General features: G+C 44.9%; 1 protein-coding gene across 1 annotated transcript in view; it reads left to right on the top strand.

The window, feature by feature from the left end:
- The first annotated feature begins 7,463 nt into the window (after positions 1 to 7,463).
- UCMA (upper zone of growth plate and cartilage matrix associated) overlaps positions 7,464 to 15,633 on the top strand; it is a 58,565-nt gene continuing 50,395 nt past the window's right edge. The window contains exons 1-3 of the mRNA XM_085652879.1: positions 7,464 to 7,605; positions 9,190 to 9,255; positions 9,363 to 9,458. Of these exons, the coding sequence (XP_085509005.1) occupies positions 7,548 to 7,605; positions 9,190 to 9,255; positions 9,363 to 9,458 (220 nt within the window). The 5' untranslated portion in view covers positions 7,464 to 7,547. The remainder of the gene's footprint in view (positions 7,606 to 9,189; positions 9,256 to 9,362; positions 9,459 to 15,633) is intronic.

Genomic DNA, 15,633 nt, shown 5'->3' with positions numbered 1-15,633 from the left:
GCAACAGAAATGCGTGACTTTTGCGTCAACAGATGCTTCAGAATTTCTGACGCATCTGTCAATCCTTGCGCCATGGTGCGCCGTATTGTAAATATGGCGCATCTATAGTGGCGCAAGTGTTTCTCAAAGTGGCGCAGGGAAAGTGATGCATCTTCACAGATGCGTCACTTTCTTGTAAATCTGCCCCTGAGTGTCTATACAGCGATGTGTTGGATCGCGAGTATAATTGTTTTCATACACAGCATCTCTCACTCTTGGGCAAAGGTCTTTCGTCTAGCTCAATCTTGTTACGCGTCACAATGCCTTAAATGGCATGCATACTGCACACTCTGGCTTATCTCTCTCAGATCAGCAGAGCAGCACTTGTTAGGCGGCAGTCTAGTGATCTAGGACATGTAACAAGAAGCTTTTAACTGTTTCATTCACCTCTTCACTTTTTACACTTCCGATCAAACAAGTCGTTCACCGCCCTCATGTTTAATGTCGCTGACTTTATGACCTTACAGGCACGGCTTGAAGTGGGCTGAGTCTAGCCGTTTCTCAGCACCGGCAGTTCTAAAAAGCAGGTGCTAAGATGGGTCCCTATCGGGCTCGCCATTTTGCCCTCACCCTCATGATGAAAAATTGTAAATCTTAACTGTGCAGCAGTACCACCCTTCACTGCCTTCGATGTAGCTTTAAAGAGACTCGTTATATTTCTTTCACAGTCTTATTTTAGAACTAAAGGATTTTAAATATACTATACAACGAAGCCATGGTTGTTGCTTATTTATTTATCTTATGCAACAAACAACCATTGACAAAGCCAATAGTACTGGCTTGTTGTAAGTGTGATGTTACTTGTATTATATATCTGGATGTAATGACAGGCGTAACAAAATACCAGTCAGGTGGCACACGACGCTAAGCACAGATTTTCAGCTTACGTTGCTTTTAAGCCACGCCCTTAATTACATCGGCCACGATCCTTTGAGAGACCCCCAAGTTTTATCATCCCACTTAAAGCCCTGCTTACAGGACCAGGTCCTCAATGATAAGCGAGATAGAATAGAGGCTTCAGCTGCTAAGTAAGTAGGCTTGCATGCTAGCAAGTGCACTAACGTTGTAAACAATCACATGCCCTAATACAGCATTTTTGTACGTTTAATTTATAGTTAGACCACTCTTTCCTGTCGTCGGATTGAATGTAGGTCACCAACATATTTTGTTGAGGACGAGCATATTCAATAAGGAGGTTTGTTCATCACACCAGTCACATTGCATGCTTGGTATTGTAGTTACTCAAACATACCATGCACAGCTCTTGGTAATTTTGTTATCGTTCTTGACAACACATGGTCATGCACGTGCCACATGAGAGTGTTTATTCAGATCATTGTCTGGGCTTTAGACTTCCATTAATATCACCGGTGCACTGTTGTCACATGATGACGTACATTTTTGGCAATTACCACCATGTGACACGCTTGTTGGGTACCATGTGTATCTATATGTGAACTATGTATTTCGCTTGTCGGGAGCTTTCTTTGGAAGTTGCTTGGTGAAATTACAAATTGCACTTATTTTCAATAAGCCATTTCAAGCACAGAGTTTTCTCTCACTAATAGACTGGTTCATTCCAGGATGTGCTGTTTAATCCAGCTACATTGGGATAATCGAGGAAAGCGTTTTCTCTTTCCTTTGTTTTTATACATCAAGCTCTTCTTGTCCACGAAAAAATGTAAACAATATCTGACAGTATACTGTTTTTTCTATTCATTTATAGCCACCTCTGATGAAGGTTGCATGCACACGAAATGCATTGAGTTTCTAAAACAAAATTGTTACTGTAGTATTCATCCACGCCTGGTCGCACATTGACACTGCATCGAATGTGAAGCAACATTTATACGGCACGTCAACTTAAAGAAAGATGTACTACAGTTTTGCATAAAGAATGCATGTTAGTTTGTTGAACTTTGTTTAATTTACTGATTTTGGAATATGATGTATTAAAATTTAGCCAAAGGGCTCTTTTGTTGTGTGCTCTGGTTCTAGTCAACCTTAGGGTTTTCCAGAATAACTCAAATTTTCACGGTGACAGGCAAATACCATTCCAAGTCAACATACATTCTCAGTATGCATGGTTTACTTTGAATTCAATTTTTGAAATTTTAGTGCACCATATTACCTTAGTTATTCTTAAAATAAACATTTTGCCACGCCTAAACCTTCCTTTTTAATAATATATCACCTTTAGGGTAAGCACTAAACAGCTCATAGGGTAGGGTGCAGTGCATTTAAAAGGATGAACATATACTTTTAACTTTCATATGTCCTGGTAGTGACAAACCCTTAAACTTGTTTTTCACTACTGCAAGGCCTACCTATTCCACAGGATAACATTAGGTTACCTATTAAGTTTAATAAGTGATAACTTCAATTGGGAGCACGTAGGAATATCAAGTTTGGAGTCTAAAGAATTGTAATTTAAAACCATCTTTACTGGTAAAGTTGGATTTTAAGTCACAATTCTGAAAATGCCACTTTTAGAAATATGGCATTTTCTTGTCTCAATTATGTGGTGCCTGTATCCTGGGTAACGAGCTCATGACTAGGTGTAGCTGAGTATTACACCCAGACAGTAAGAGAAGGGGGGAATAGGTGTTGCCTGGATGGGCCATCTCTTACTTGATAGGGGGTAGAGCTGTCACCTACCACACTTGCACATCACAAATACTTTGCCTGGGCTCACTCACACTAGTCTTTTGCACCCCCAGACAATCTGGGCCTAAGCCAGGGAGGCAGGAAATTCCATAGACCTCTATGGGGGAGTATTCCAAAAGCCTCTACCACTTCGGAGCTGACACCAGGTATAAATATGGGCCCCTCAGAGCCAGCTCTTCAGTACACATCTGGACTTGTGGAAGAGTCAGAAGAAGGAATGCTGCACTGCTCTGCAGTAAGAATGACTGCTACTCTGCTGCCTTTCTGCCTGAGTGAAAAGGACTAGAACTGCATCTTGAACCCAGGACCACCACAGCCCAAGGACTAGTTGGCTGCCTCTTGATCAGAGCCTCAGGGACAGAAAAGGCTCCAACTACCTTGAACCCACACCTGGACTCTGTGTGCTGTGAGTCCGAAGTCTCCAAGTCATGCCACCTCAGTCCTGGACCCTTATAAGTGGGGCTGAAGATGCTCTGCCCGCCCAGCTGTGGTCCTTTGGGCTGAACTGATGCAGTGCGACGCACATTCATGCACTTTCGCATCAGAACCGCCGCTGTTCAGTGCATCGTTGATGCAGGACACCGCAGCTCTTCAGAACCCTCACTGCGTGACGCTTCCTCAACGCAGGACCTTGCTTCGCAGCCCAGCTACTCCTTGGAAGCACTGCTGCGGGATGCATCCTCTATGTAGGACCTCGCATCACAACCCTGCAGCTCCCCTGAAATGGTGCTGTGGGATACATCCTCAGTGCAGGACCTCGCATAGCAGCCTGCAGCTCATCTGACCCATAGCTGCACCAATCAGCCTCAATGCGGAATCTCTCAGCGCTTCGCAACCAGCATTTAATGTACTTTGTTCAGCAAGTCTAACTTGGCCCCTGTGCCTGGCCCACTCTCCATCTGTGACTTTGTCCCGGTCCAGCACGAACAGATAATCACAGTTTGAGCTTTGTGCTTTTAAGCACTATTTTTTATATAGAGTTTTAAAATTGTGTATTTCTGGTTCTACTAATTGGATTTTTGTTGTTTTGGTGTCAAATAATTAATTACAATATACTCTATTTTCTTAAATTGATGAGGATTTTCCTTGTGTTGTGTTTTCACTTTATTACTCTTTGAAGTGGTGCATAAATACTTTACACATTGCCTCTAAGTTAAGCCTGACTTCTTTTGGGCCAAGCTACTAGAGGATTTTGCATAGGTTAATTGGGGGTTTGTTTTTGTTTCGCCCTGACAACATATGTGGTTGTTGCTTGAGTAAGGTTTCACCCTTCTCACCGGGTAACCCAATTTCCTACAGGCAACAAGGTTGATCCTATTGGAACACCACACATTACACACAGAGGAAGGTGAGACCGCAGGAGATCATCCAGGTATAGAACAATTACGGGACTGAGCTACTCACCTTCATGTGCGAATTCATATTAGCACAACTATCCCATTAATGACTGCTTCAAAAGTAGCAGAGAGTCAGAAATTTACCAAAAGATAGATACCTTCCCTTTGCAGCAACCATGTACTGTTTATATTCGGAATGGTTCATCTCTGTACTGCACCGAGGATAAAAGCCAGATTTCTAGGATTTTAAAGATGGGCCCAACTTAGGGTGAAACTGGTCTTGGGCTGCTTGTATTCCAATTCAGGGATGACCTGTCTAGGCAGTTCAGGGTGGACTGTTCCTATTGTTGTGTAGTTCCTATAAACCTATATAGGAACTGCGCGTTTAAACAACATATACTGTAGGATTGGTGTTCAGACTGATTCTAGACACCCTTACCGAGTATGTTTTCCTGTATACCAGTTAGCTCACAGTGCCACTAGAAACCCCTCTTACCAAGGACAGAATCGTTCTTGGCAACTATCGAATATGATAACTCTGTCCCATCAGGGATCGTGGAAACAGTGCAATACTTTTCGCTCAGTCACTCGTGCTTACTTTGTCTCAGAGAGATACACAGAATAAACGGTGGAGACGTTTTCAATAAGCATTTATTGAACCAGCGTCATTCTAGTGTAAAATAGGTGTGCTGAAACAACCATAAGACAGAAACAGATATAAATGATTATAAGCACTAACAGAGTAAAAGGATGGTAGATTTGTACCATAGTGCTAAAACAATGAATACAGGCAGGTATAAAAATACATGACAGTGAATGCGTACTCCTACGATGCGACCCTAACTAGATGTACCTAAGTGTACCTGGCATGTATGCAGGTGTAAAGCCAAGAATCCCTCTAGGATAAAGTCAACCCCATTACCTGAAGTGAGACACTGTAGGACCCCGTCTTCATCTCTAGATGGACACCCCGCGAGCTGGAGTGTCTGCGTGCAGGAACCTCCGCGTCTAGCCTCAGTGTGTCCGCATGGTAGTCCTTTTTCTCCTCTGCCTGCCTCAGCAAAGATATGGTGTTTATATACCCAAAGTAGTACCCTCAGGGGATCTACCTTGCTGTGCCATGTCAGACTTAGGATGACAGAAGGAATGACCCTCATACATAGTTATTATGCAGGAGATGGTAGTCCTGCTGAGTTTCCAAAGATCGTCATGCATAATGGATGAGGCTAGTTTTCAGGAAAAACCCCAAGCCCTGTAAGCATTACCGCAACTAGGTAAAGGGTCAGTCCCCAGAACCTTTATTTAGTGTAATGGTAGGGGAGAATATAGGTGAAAGGTTAGGTTGCTACCTGGGCCTATATTGGGGTACCTATATGAAACATAACACTATTGGAGCAAAATCAAGACTGATTTGCATATGCCAAGACCAAACTGAGGCGGCATGGTACGCAAAAGAACAATGGGTTGGAATGCTACTCCAAATGATTGCCAGTAATTAGACTTATTGTAAGCATTCTCCCATTAGTCACAGTTTTCTCTTAGATTTTCCTGATACTGGGAAGATTTGTAATGAGACAAATGTACTTAGGTAGCAACAATCCGGGTTAGGCTTCCCGACAAGGGGAGTGATCCATCTTGCTTTTAAAATCGATGGAGATATATCCCGGGCCAGTCATAGGGACAAGTTTGACGGTTATCTTTCACTGGTGGAGTCAGGGCTGAGTTCATTTTACAGGAATTTTTATGAAATAAAGATGGTTATTCAAGAAGGGCTTATTCATGATCAAGATCAATAAATTGATCCTTAAACAAAATGAGTGGCCGAATCAAATCAAATAAGCTTTATTCGGCTTCATACGAGGAAACCATAAAAGTTCAAACATACGAAGACAAAAAACCCAGTTACATTAAAAAATACATGGTAAAATAACAATCCAATTGCGGCACCTCCACATTTTGCTGGATAGTGCCTAGTATATACACAGGTTAAGATAAAAGACCGCGTTCAATACATATAGGACATTACATGCAATAATAAAGTACAACATGCCCTATGGGACATTACTCCCTTTACATGTTTGACCTTGTAATGTGGGCTAAAACTTGACATTTGTCAAGAACCTAGTTATCCGTGCACTAACTAAGCATCCAAGCAGGCCCTGGTTTTTACAATAGATTTCAAATATCCCACAATAAAAAATAGACAATCCTCTTTAAACAACGGCAAATAAAAAAGGGCAGGGTGAACCTGGGTGAAATTCAACTTCTTTAAAATGGGAACCAAAAAATGCCTTCGGGGAGTTTCATAAAACCTAGATATAAACATAAAGTGCAGCAAATCCTGTGGAGACTGGCCGTCGCAGCCACAGGGTGCACGCACTTGTCCTCTACTGCATCCCTTGGGCCTTGCTAACAGGAGGTGGAAAAGATTCATGGGCGAATCAATTTTAATATTCATGGGGGAGACGAATGCACAATCAATGATAATCATAATCTAAATTGTGCAAGTGAAGACTTGGGAAATGTGCAGCATTTCTCCCGTAGATCATCCCACCTGCAGGGCTCACCACTCGCCATTCCCTGCCACGGTTAAGGGCATGCACTCTGGCTGCACTGGAGCATCGCAACTAACTTAAAACTAATAATGTTCAGTGAAGTGTGTGACGTCATTTGTTCCTGCTTTGTTTACGGAAGTGCAAAGGGCAACAGCGTGACTGAAAGCATGGTGTATTTGTTTTCAAAATGGGTTTCTATAGGACACTGCAGGTTTTGTGCATTTGTATGCAGTGGTACTTGGCTGTAACTTAAAGTGTTAGGTCCCTCCCCTCCATGTCCACCCCAGTTCAAATTAGGTTTTCTCACAAGCTATAACATTAGTTGTGTTAACTTGAGCCTATTGGCGATACATACCTCTCAACTCACCCTCATGTGGATAGTCACTCAAGAACCCATTGTCACCCTTCAAACTAGTGAAACACCACCTGCAGACTTCAGTGGGATCACCTGCTCATAAAACACTCATCGCCCTCCAAAAATGTATCATCTCTATTTAATTCAGTATGATTACCCCCTGAAAACACATAATCTCACCCTCCATGGAGACTCGAGGTGTTGAAAGTATGACATTAATGGTGTTTTATTCTGTAAACGTGTCCCGTCCCTGCCCTAAGAGCAGTGTCCCCCTACACGTTCACATTGAATGCCACGTACCGGACGGAGTGACCAGGGATGCAAACCTCACCACAAGCCTTCAGTGAGCTGGTCACTGACATTTCAGGAACAGGCCTGTGATTCTGCGCGAGCTTGGATGCTGCCCTCGCACGCGCACCTGGAGACTGCAGGCCGTGGGCTGAGGCCTGCCTCCGGCCCCTCCCAGGCCCCCCATCACATTCCAGCCCCTCCCTCCCCTCTCGCCCTACTCCCGAGGAATGTGCAGCCTGCGCTCAGAGCCCGGCCGGACTGTGTGCACCATTGTTCGGACGAGCCCTGCGGAGCCCTGCGAAGATGAACTGGACCCGGGTGCTGTTCCTCTGCTGCCTGGCCGCCGTCGCACTTCTAGCCTGTGAGTGACATTTACATTCTAAAGTGCATTCCGCTGAGCCAAAATGAATCAAGGTTGTCGTTTTGAATGATCAGAAAATCCGTGTTACGACTATGTGAGCGCCTTGCTTTAACGCGCGTGCCTTTAGTTGCATGCCTGTTTATTAGCTGATACCACTGTATTGTCTTTCTATGGCACAATAAACTGTCCCGAGAAGAGTACTTTGCACCCCCTATCTTTATACTCTGAAGTCGACACGTGTCCTCTCAAAAGGAACATGCACTCTCATATGTTTCAATGTGTTTTATTACAACACGTATGGAACCCCCCAAAGACACTTCCAGGTTAAATGAATAGATGAGTAATATTGAGAGCAAAGCGAACCCAAGCCTTTATAGGCCATGAGAGTAATGTGCAGTTTTCTTCAGTGCTTCAAACAGGAAGATACAAAGAGAACATGGCATGATTTGCCGAGGGTCACACAGTATTTATTCAAATGGAAAAGGTCCGAACATAGCCCTATTTTTATGGTTCCCGAATTACCAATGCAGCCTCTAGATAACATGTCTGCCTTAAAACACTGGTTTCATGATTGAGTCCATGGTGGAAAATACAGTTGACTGGTTGCAAATGGTATCGACTCGAACAATTGTGCGACATAAGGTCCATGAATTTATAAAGTACTGTTTAAGTTCATTCCACGTTCATCCGGGAACTGGGGCTTAATTTAAAGTAACGGTGAGGGCTATTCGTGTTACTTTCACCAAAAACGGGTCCTTCGTCTGTTGTGCATATATTGTGACAAGTCCAAATACACATCCTTGCAATGATCCCCTTCACCTGGAGTTTCCATCGGGGTTAAGTTTATTTTACTATAAAGATCAGCTCAACAAACATTTAATATGGAGATCTGCACATACTGATGCTAAGGGAACCTTAAATTCAGAAACAAACCATTCGCTGCATGATGGGAGGGCAGAAAGAGAAATATCCCGTCACGGTTCCGTACACACGTGGAATATTATATATATCGAAACAGAAAAATTGGGATACATTTAATTTCCGCCCAGTGTATGTATTAATCGTGTGTGTGTCAGTTTGGAGTACTTGTCTATAGAAATGTGTCGCTTTAGCCAGGAGGGGCCAATTGTATACATACCAGTTGATAAGATAGACCGGTGGGCTAAGTGCTGGCTGCTGAGATCCGTTTGTAGCCTCCGCGTAACAGATTCAAGGCACAACAGCCTCTCTCAGCTTCTCCCTTTTGGAGTCTGAGGCAAAGATTCTACAGAACCGCGATGACATACTGGTGAGACGTGGTTATATAGCGTTTCGAAGCTACCACCTTTACAGGGAAGCACTGTACAGCCAGTACAAGGGGCGGCTCTTCAGAATATAGCCATTCTATCAGAGGCAGTATACATACTGGGGCAGATTCAACAAGTCCCTTCCGCCACTTTTACGTCACTTTTCCCATGTTATAAATGACGCAAATGTGGAGCAAGGGGCTTGTAAATAAGACCCACTATATTTAGGCGAGGCTCTAGGTGGACACTAAAACCCCGATTAATCTGAGTGCGCTGTGCTCTCTCCCTCTCTCTCCAGTTCTCCGGGAAGGGGAAGGAGCCGCTGTCCGGTCCCCAAGAGCTGCTGGTCCGGAGGTGAAAGAAGGTAAGTGGCGACCGCCGGCCTGGACCCCTGTGCGCGCGTACACTCCGCGCGCACTCCGCGCCTTGCCCCCGCTCGCCCCCGCCTCACTAATCCTTCTTCCCTTGCAGGTCTGAAGAAGAGGGTCTTCATGAAGGAGGCCGACGCGTCCAGCTTCTTCAAGAAACGTGCCAAAAGATCACCCAAAACCCAAGGCGAAATCAATGGTGAGCCTGTGCATTACTAGCCTTTCCGCAGCCACAACTTTCCTCCCATCACCTCACTTTCCTACAGACACCCCCACACTGCCAGCCGCTCTGGGACGCACGCCCAGCCAGGGAGCACATTCGTTTTGTTTCCACAGTGGGCGACGCCTGACTACATAATCGAGTCTGAATTAATGAAGGTGAACAAGAGTGACAGGTTGTTATTAATTACTTCAGAGAAACCTGTACATCACGCAACGTGCTGACATTTTTGAAGAGTATACTGCCCATCCCGAGCGGCAAGAGCGGGCCAGACGTATTTATGAAGTACATTTCAGTGGGCGCGCTTCCTTGCCCTCACTGCACGCTTCGTCATGTCGTCCGCCGTGACCAAGATCCCTTCCTTAGTATTGGAAAGTAACGTGGCGCTGGGCGGGAGGGGACTGCGCCGCCTCGTGCCCTGTGCCTGCCTGACAGCGAGGGCCGGGCAGACAGAGGCGCACTATGTGCTGGACAGCAGCAGCAGCTGCAGGCGGCTCTGGGAGGCACAGGGTCTCCTGGAGAAAGTTCAGACGGATGGCTCTTCACACTCTGCTCCTGAGCTCAGCTCCCAGCCTAACTCGAGCCGCCCTGCGAGACTGGGACAGTCTGACACTTCTCATCAACTTTCCCTTTTCTTTTCTTCACTTTTCACAGAAACACTTATGCATAAATATGAGGATACTTTCTGCAGGTGTGGTCAGAGGCACTGCACGCTGAGGTGTACAGAACGCTTTTTACAAAGTATCTCGGTTACCAACCATCATTTTGACAGAATAAACACTCTCCAAGCGGTAACGGTGGCTGGCGTTTCTACCGCGAGCCATCAATCATTGGTTGAAAAAGGTGTAAATGTGGTTGGTTGCATAAGTGCAGAATAAAGAGACACTGGAATACTATCCACACCAGAGTGATCTCTACGAATTTCATAGTTAAGGCTGAGTCTAAGGGCAGAAGAATAAAACATAAACCACTATCCCTGTTCAGGATTTATGTTAAAGATTTATAATAAAATGACTACACTTGAAATGCAGTTTAGTTTCCTTGCCATTGCACAAGGCCCACAACTTCACCCATTCATACCCAGCATCTTTCATTCATTACAGACTTCCCTAAATGTCATCCACTCCATTATTCAGTACATGAAATAAATCAAAATATGCAGTTTCCCCATGCACATCTTCCCTGTCAGTCTCCCTTCTCTCATTCCCCACATCACAGCCACAACCCAACTCTAACAAACGCCAAACAATGTATGCCGGGCCCTCAAGCAGTTCTCCATATTCATATTTAAGTTTTTCACACACACACGCACATGCACACATACACACAGGGGTGGCTCCTCCACTAAGGCGGAGGAGCGTCGCCCCACTGCTCTCAGAGCAGGAAAAATTAAATGATAACTTTGTTATTATCATTTTAATTTTCGCGATGGGTCTGGGTTACGGCGGGGCGGGGCTGGGGTCGCAGGGGGAGGAGTGGTGGGCACACGCTAAGCCCGCATGATGGTTTGTCCGGCCGTCTTGGGCCGGGTAAACAGTCGTACGCACTTTGCATTTCCCCACCTGGCTGTAATACACAGCCTGGTGGGGAACATGCGCAGGCTCCCAGTCCCCGTCTGAGCGCGAACCACGGTGCTCAGACCCATCACAGCGCTGCTTTGCAGTGTTGCGATTGGCTTAGAGGAGCCTGTGTTTCCGGGACTGAAGCGGAGGAGAAGGCGGCCGTTAGAAGGGACCAAAGCTGAGGAGAGAGAGAGGCCGTGAAAAGGTGTTTTTTAAATATTTTGTCCTGCCCCCACCCTGCCCTACCCCCATTTCCTGCCAGCCACCTGTGGTGCGCATGCACAAACACACACGCGCATGCACAACCCCCACTGCATAGTCCACTTTGCCATCAACAAAATCAACACTCATCTATGGCTTTCCACCACAACTCCTCCTCTTATTACTGCACGCAATCGCTCTTTCATCCACTTCCACACAAAGTGCACATAACTAAGTAAGTAAGTAAAAAACGTTGGGGCTTATTTAAAAAGCCTATTGCGTCACCAGTGGGTCACTCTTTTTGACCCACCTGTGGCACAAGGGGCATGCCCATATTTACAAGGGGAGGCGTAGGAATGGCGCAACAAGATGAAATACTTTTATTTCTCCTAGTTTTTTCCCTCTTTCAATGCGAGCTGCATTCTGCAGCACACATAGAAAGAGGAAAATACCATTAATTATTGCTTTTGTGCAGGAAGGTGTCCCTTCCTGCAAAAAAAAAAAATCTTCCCTGCAGCACAGGCAACCTTTCAAAATGACGCAAAGGGGCCTGCGCTGGCACATTGCAGCCAATTGTGCACCAGCATAGGGGAAAGCACAGGGATGCGTCGTATTGTTGTTAATACAATGCATTCCTGTGCTTTAAAAATGACACAGCACGGTGCAGCTAAATGGCTTGCGGTGCCGTGCTGCGTCATTCTCTTGTAGATTAGGCCCTTTATTGTTAAATTTATTAAAAATCGTTACAATATGAAATACAGTGACAAAAATAATTCATTAAACAATAAAAACTCCTTAGTGTGTTGCGGCGGAAAGGTCTCAATGTTCATAAGTCAGTGTCCCAACGAAAAAAATGAGTAATATTTTGTGCAAGTGAGCAAGAGGCGACTTTACATATATGAGAAGGCTGGCAATTCGCTCTACCTAAGACAATACGGATTCATGTTGTCTGGGTGGAGAAAGTGCTTTCTGCAAGGGGAAAACCTGTGCAAATAGTTACTGGAGATGAGTTCTGTGAGTAAGCCAGGGATTCAAGTCCAGGGCAGAGTTTAATGGACAAGGTGCTTTAGCCCTATCCCTGGTAGAGACCAGAATTCACTGCTGAGTGAGCTATGCAGACATGCTGTTACTGCTTGTCTGCAGGAACGGACCCCAGCCTGATTCCAGAAGACCCTGTGCAAGCAGCACCTCGGATCTAAAGTAGACCTGCAGAGGCAGAAAATGTGAATCGCGTCTTCTTTTGGTTGGCCGCACAACCTACAGGAAGCTCTCCCCTGCCCTTAGCCAGGGTGCTGTTTGCACGTTGGTAGGGAGGACGCGAAGGCTATGTTTAAAAAGGTTACACCTTAATCCTACTGCTGAAGGCTTTGCTCAAATATGATTGTGGTTTGAGCAGTGTGTAGCTATTTGGTACCATTCATACTTGGGCACGGTTCTCAAGAGAAGCCTAGTCCTCTAGGGATAAGATTATTTTCGAGATTTTACTGGTTTTCCTTAGAAACTACTCAATGGTGGGCATTGCGGACCATAGCTGAGCTGGTCCGAGTCGATCAATGAAATCTTTAAGATATTTTCCAGCTGCTGAGTGGGGTTTGTTGATTTTCAGCTAGATGTTGTGATTAAGGTGTTCTTTTCAGCAGACTGGATCCTATAGCACAATTTGATGAATGATACGCTTCTAACTTTCGTTTGTTTGGCTAGACCAAGTTCTAGCCTGATCTGGGTGGCCGAGGTATATCTAGGAAGATGGAATGTTTCCCTGTAGATTTCACTGACAGTATTGTCCAGAGTGGTTGAGGCCCTCCCTAGAAGGGCTTCGCTTCCGTACGCCAGAGTTGAGACTATCTTCGCCATTGCTATTTCCAAAATCGGGATGTACAACAGCCCATTCAGGTTCCTGAAAAGTACCCTGACAACCCGCTGCCGGGGCGAGCCCTTTTCTAGTTATTTCCTCCCGGTATTGTTTGAAGTTTTCTTTATTGTCCAATGTTTAACCAAGATATTTGTATTCAGTGACTTTTTCGATCTTTGTGGAGTTGAGGAACCAGCTGATTTTACTGCCCTTTCTTCTACAGCAATTCATGATTTTGGTTTTCTTGGTGTTGATTCTCAGGCCGTCTTTTAGTGAGTAGATGTGGGTGGTGTTCAGAAGGCGTTGCATCCCATCTTGGTCCGGCTGAACAAAACCAAGTCATCGGTATACAGCAAGTTTGAAAGGGGAATAATACAGAGCTTCAGACCGTGAGAATGAACCAAAGCCAAGGGTGAGGAGAGGTATGCCGAGAATAGATTAAAAAGCATCTGGACCAGAACATACCCCTGCTTAAGCCCCTCGGATGTTGAGATGGCCCTGGAAAGGTTAGTCCCATTGCCCAGATTTATTCTGACCCAAGTGCCCGTATATCAGTTTTCAATTGCTCTTAAAAGCATTGGCGGTGCATCCCAATTCTTTAGCTTGCTCCAGAGCAGATTTCATGTGACACAGTTGAAGGCCGCTTTGTTATCTATGTAACATAGATAAAATGGTTGCTTGGTTGGTTTTGAATCTTCAAGTAGCAGGGTCAGTGCCATGATATTTGTCAGAGTCCCAGTTTTCTTTAGTGAACCCCGACTGGTTATTCGGGATGATTGAAGTGACGTTAGCCCAGTCAAGGAGTCGTTCTAACAGAACGCCCGCATAGTACTTCACCTCATTATCGATGAGGGCTATCAATCTGTAGCTTTCAGGTTTTGACTTTGATCCTTCTGCTGAAGGCTTTGCTCAAATATGATTGTGGTTTGAGCAGTGTGTAGCTATTTGGTACCATCCATACGTGGGCACGGTTCTCAAGAGAAGCCTTGTCCTCTAGGGATGCACTTGGCTGCTCCCTTTTTCCACTGTATCATCTGGTAGTGGGTTGATCCATTATCCGTTAGGGGCCTCATAAAGGACTTTAGTTTGTTGAACGAGCTGGCAAGAGTGGCTGGTAACATGCTCAGTTTATCCAGTGTTGGAGAGCATTTACACGTTGGGGTTAGCTCTCTAACATAATTTTGGGCCCTTCCGATGAGATTGTTTAAGTCAGAAATCTTGCCATGGATCTCAGCCACATGGGTGGCTACGGTGTTCACTGTCTCTATTTGGAGTTCCATTTTTGCTGAATGGTAATCCATGATATTGACCATCGATTGTATGGTCTTCAACATGGAGGGCCAGACTCCTGTGTCTGAGGGAGAGTTGTTACTTTTTACGGCAGCCTCTGTTTTAGGGATCCTTACAGTTGTGTCTCACACTGGAAGTCAGCCAACTGACCCTTGGAATCACTCTTGTTACACTGGGATCAAGGCAAGACAGTCCAAACTTTCTTCTTCAGATAGCAAGGCAGTCCAAGCACAGGGCAGTTCTTCTGGCATCACGTCCTTCCCCTGAATTTTCCACAGGTCCAGGATTGTTCTGATGAGTGGTTCTGAGGGTCCCATTTTGTATACCTGATGCCAGCCCATGTGTGGAGGAACTCCCTGACATACCCCCAAAACTGGGTCTGGTCTGTTCTTCCCCTGGTCCAGGCTCCAAACTGTGTAGACTCAGAGTGACAAAAGGAAGGGAAGGCCTGGTATCAGGTTCCTTTGTTTGTACTGTAGGCAAAGCACTCTGAAGTGTAAGTGAAGCTGGGTATAGCCCTTCCCCAGCCATCCTGTCAGGATTGCCCATCCTGGCCACACATAAGCCTCCTTTGTCTCACTATCTGGAAGTAATACACAAACCCCAACAGCAGAGTCATTAACAGTCATGACCCAGGATACTGGTAGAAAGGGACAGTTGGTTGGGACAAGAAAAGTGGCATTTTCAGAATTATATCATAAAATCCAACTCCAGCATTAAAGAGGATTTAAATAATAATTAATTTGAGTGTAAACAGTATTTCTCTATCTGCTCCCAATTTGAAGTTAGCACTTGAATATAATAAGGTAAACCAGTGTGAGTCAATCGGAGAGAACTGCCTTACAACAGTAAACAGTAAAAAAATTACTTTAGGAGGTTTTCACTGCCAAGACATATAAAACGTATGTACACATGTCCTAATTTTGAAATGTGAGGCAATCTGCCCTATGAGTCTTTAGGGCCTACCTTAGGGGTTGACTTGTATGTAGAAGAAGGGATGGTTTAGGTTTGGCAAAAGGTTTATTTTGCCAGGTTGAAATGGCAGTTTAAAACTGCACACACAGGCTGCAGTGGCAGGTCTCAGATATGTTTTACAATGTTACTTTAGTGGGTGGCACAATGAGTGATGCAGCCACAAGTAGCATTTCATATTTAGACCTTGGGAACACATTGTACCAAATGCTAGAGACTTACAAGCAAATTAAATGTACCAATGAGGTGTAGGCCAATTATACCATGTTTAAAAGGG

The sequence above is a fragment of the Triturus cristatus genome, chromosome 4_1, assembly GCF_964204655.1.
Source record: "Triturus cristatus chromosome 4_1, aTriCri1.1, whole genome shotgun sequence".
In the NCBI taxonomy this organism is placed as follows: domain Eukaryota; kingdom Metazoa; phylum Chordata; class Amphibia; order Caudata; family Salamandridae; genus Triturus; species Triturus cristatus.
The sequence above is the reverse complement of the archived record's forward strand: the minus strand, read 5'-3'. Positions and strand labels throughout refer to the sequence as shown.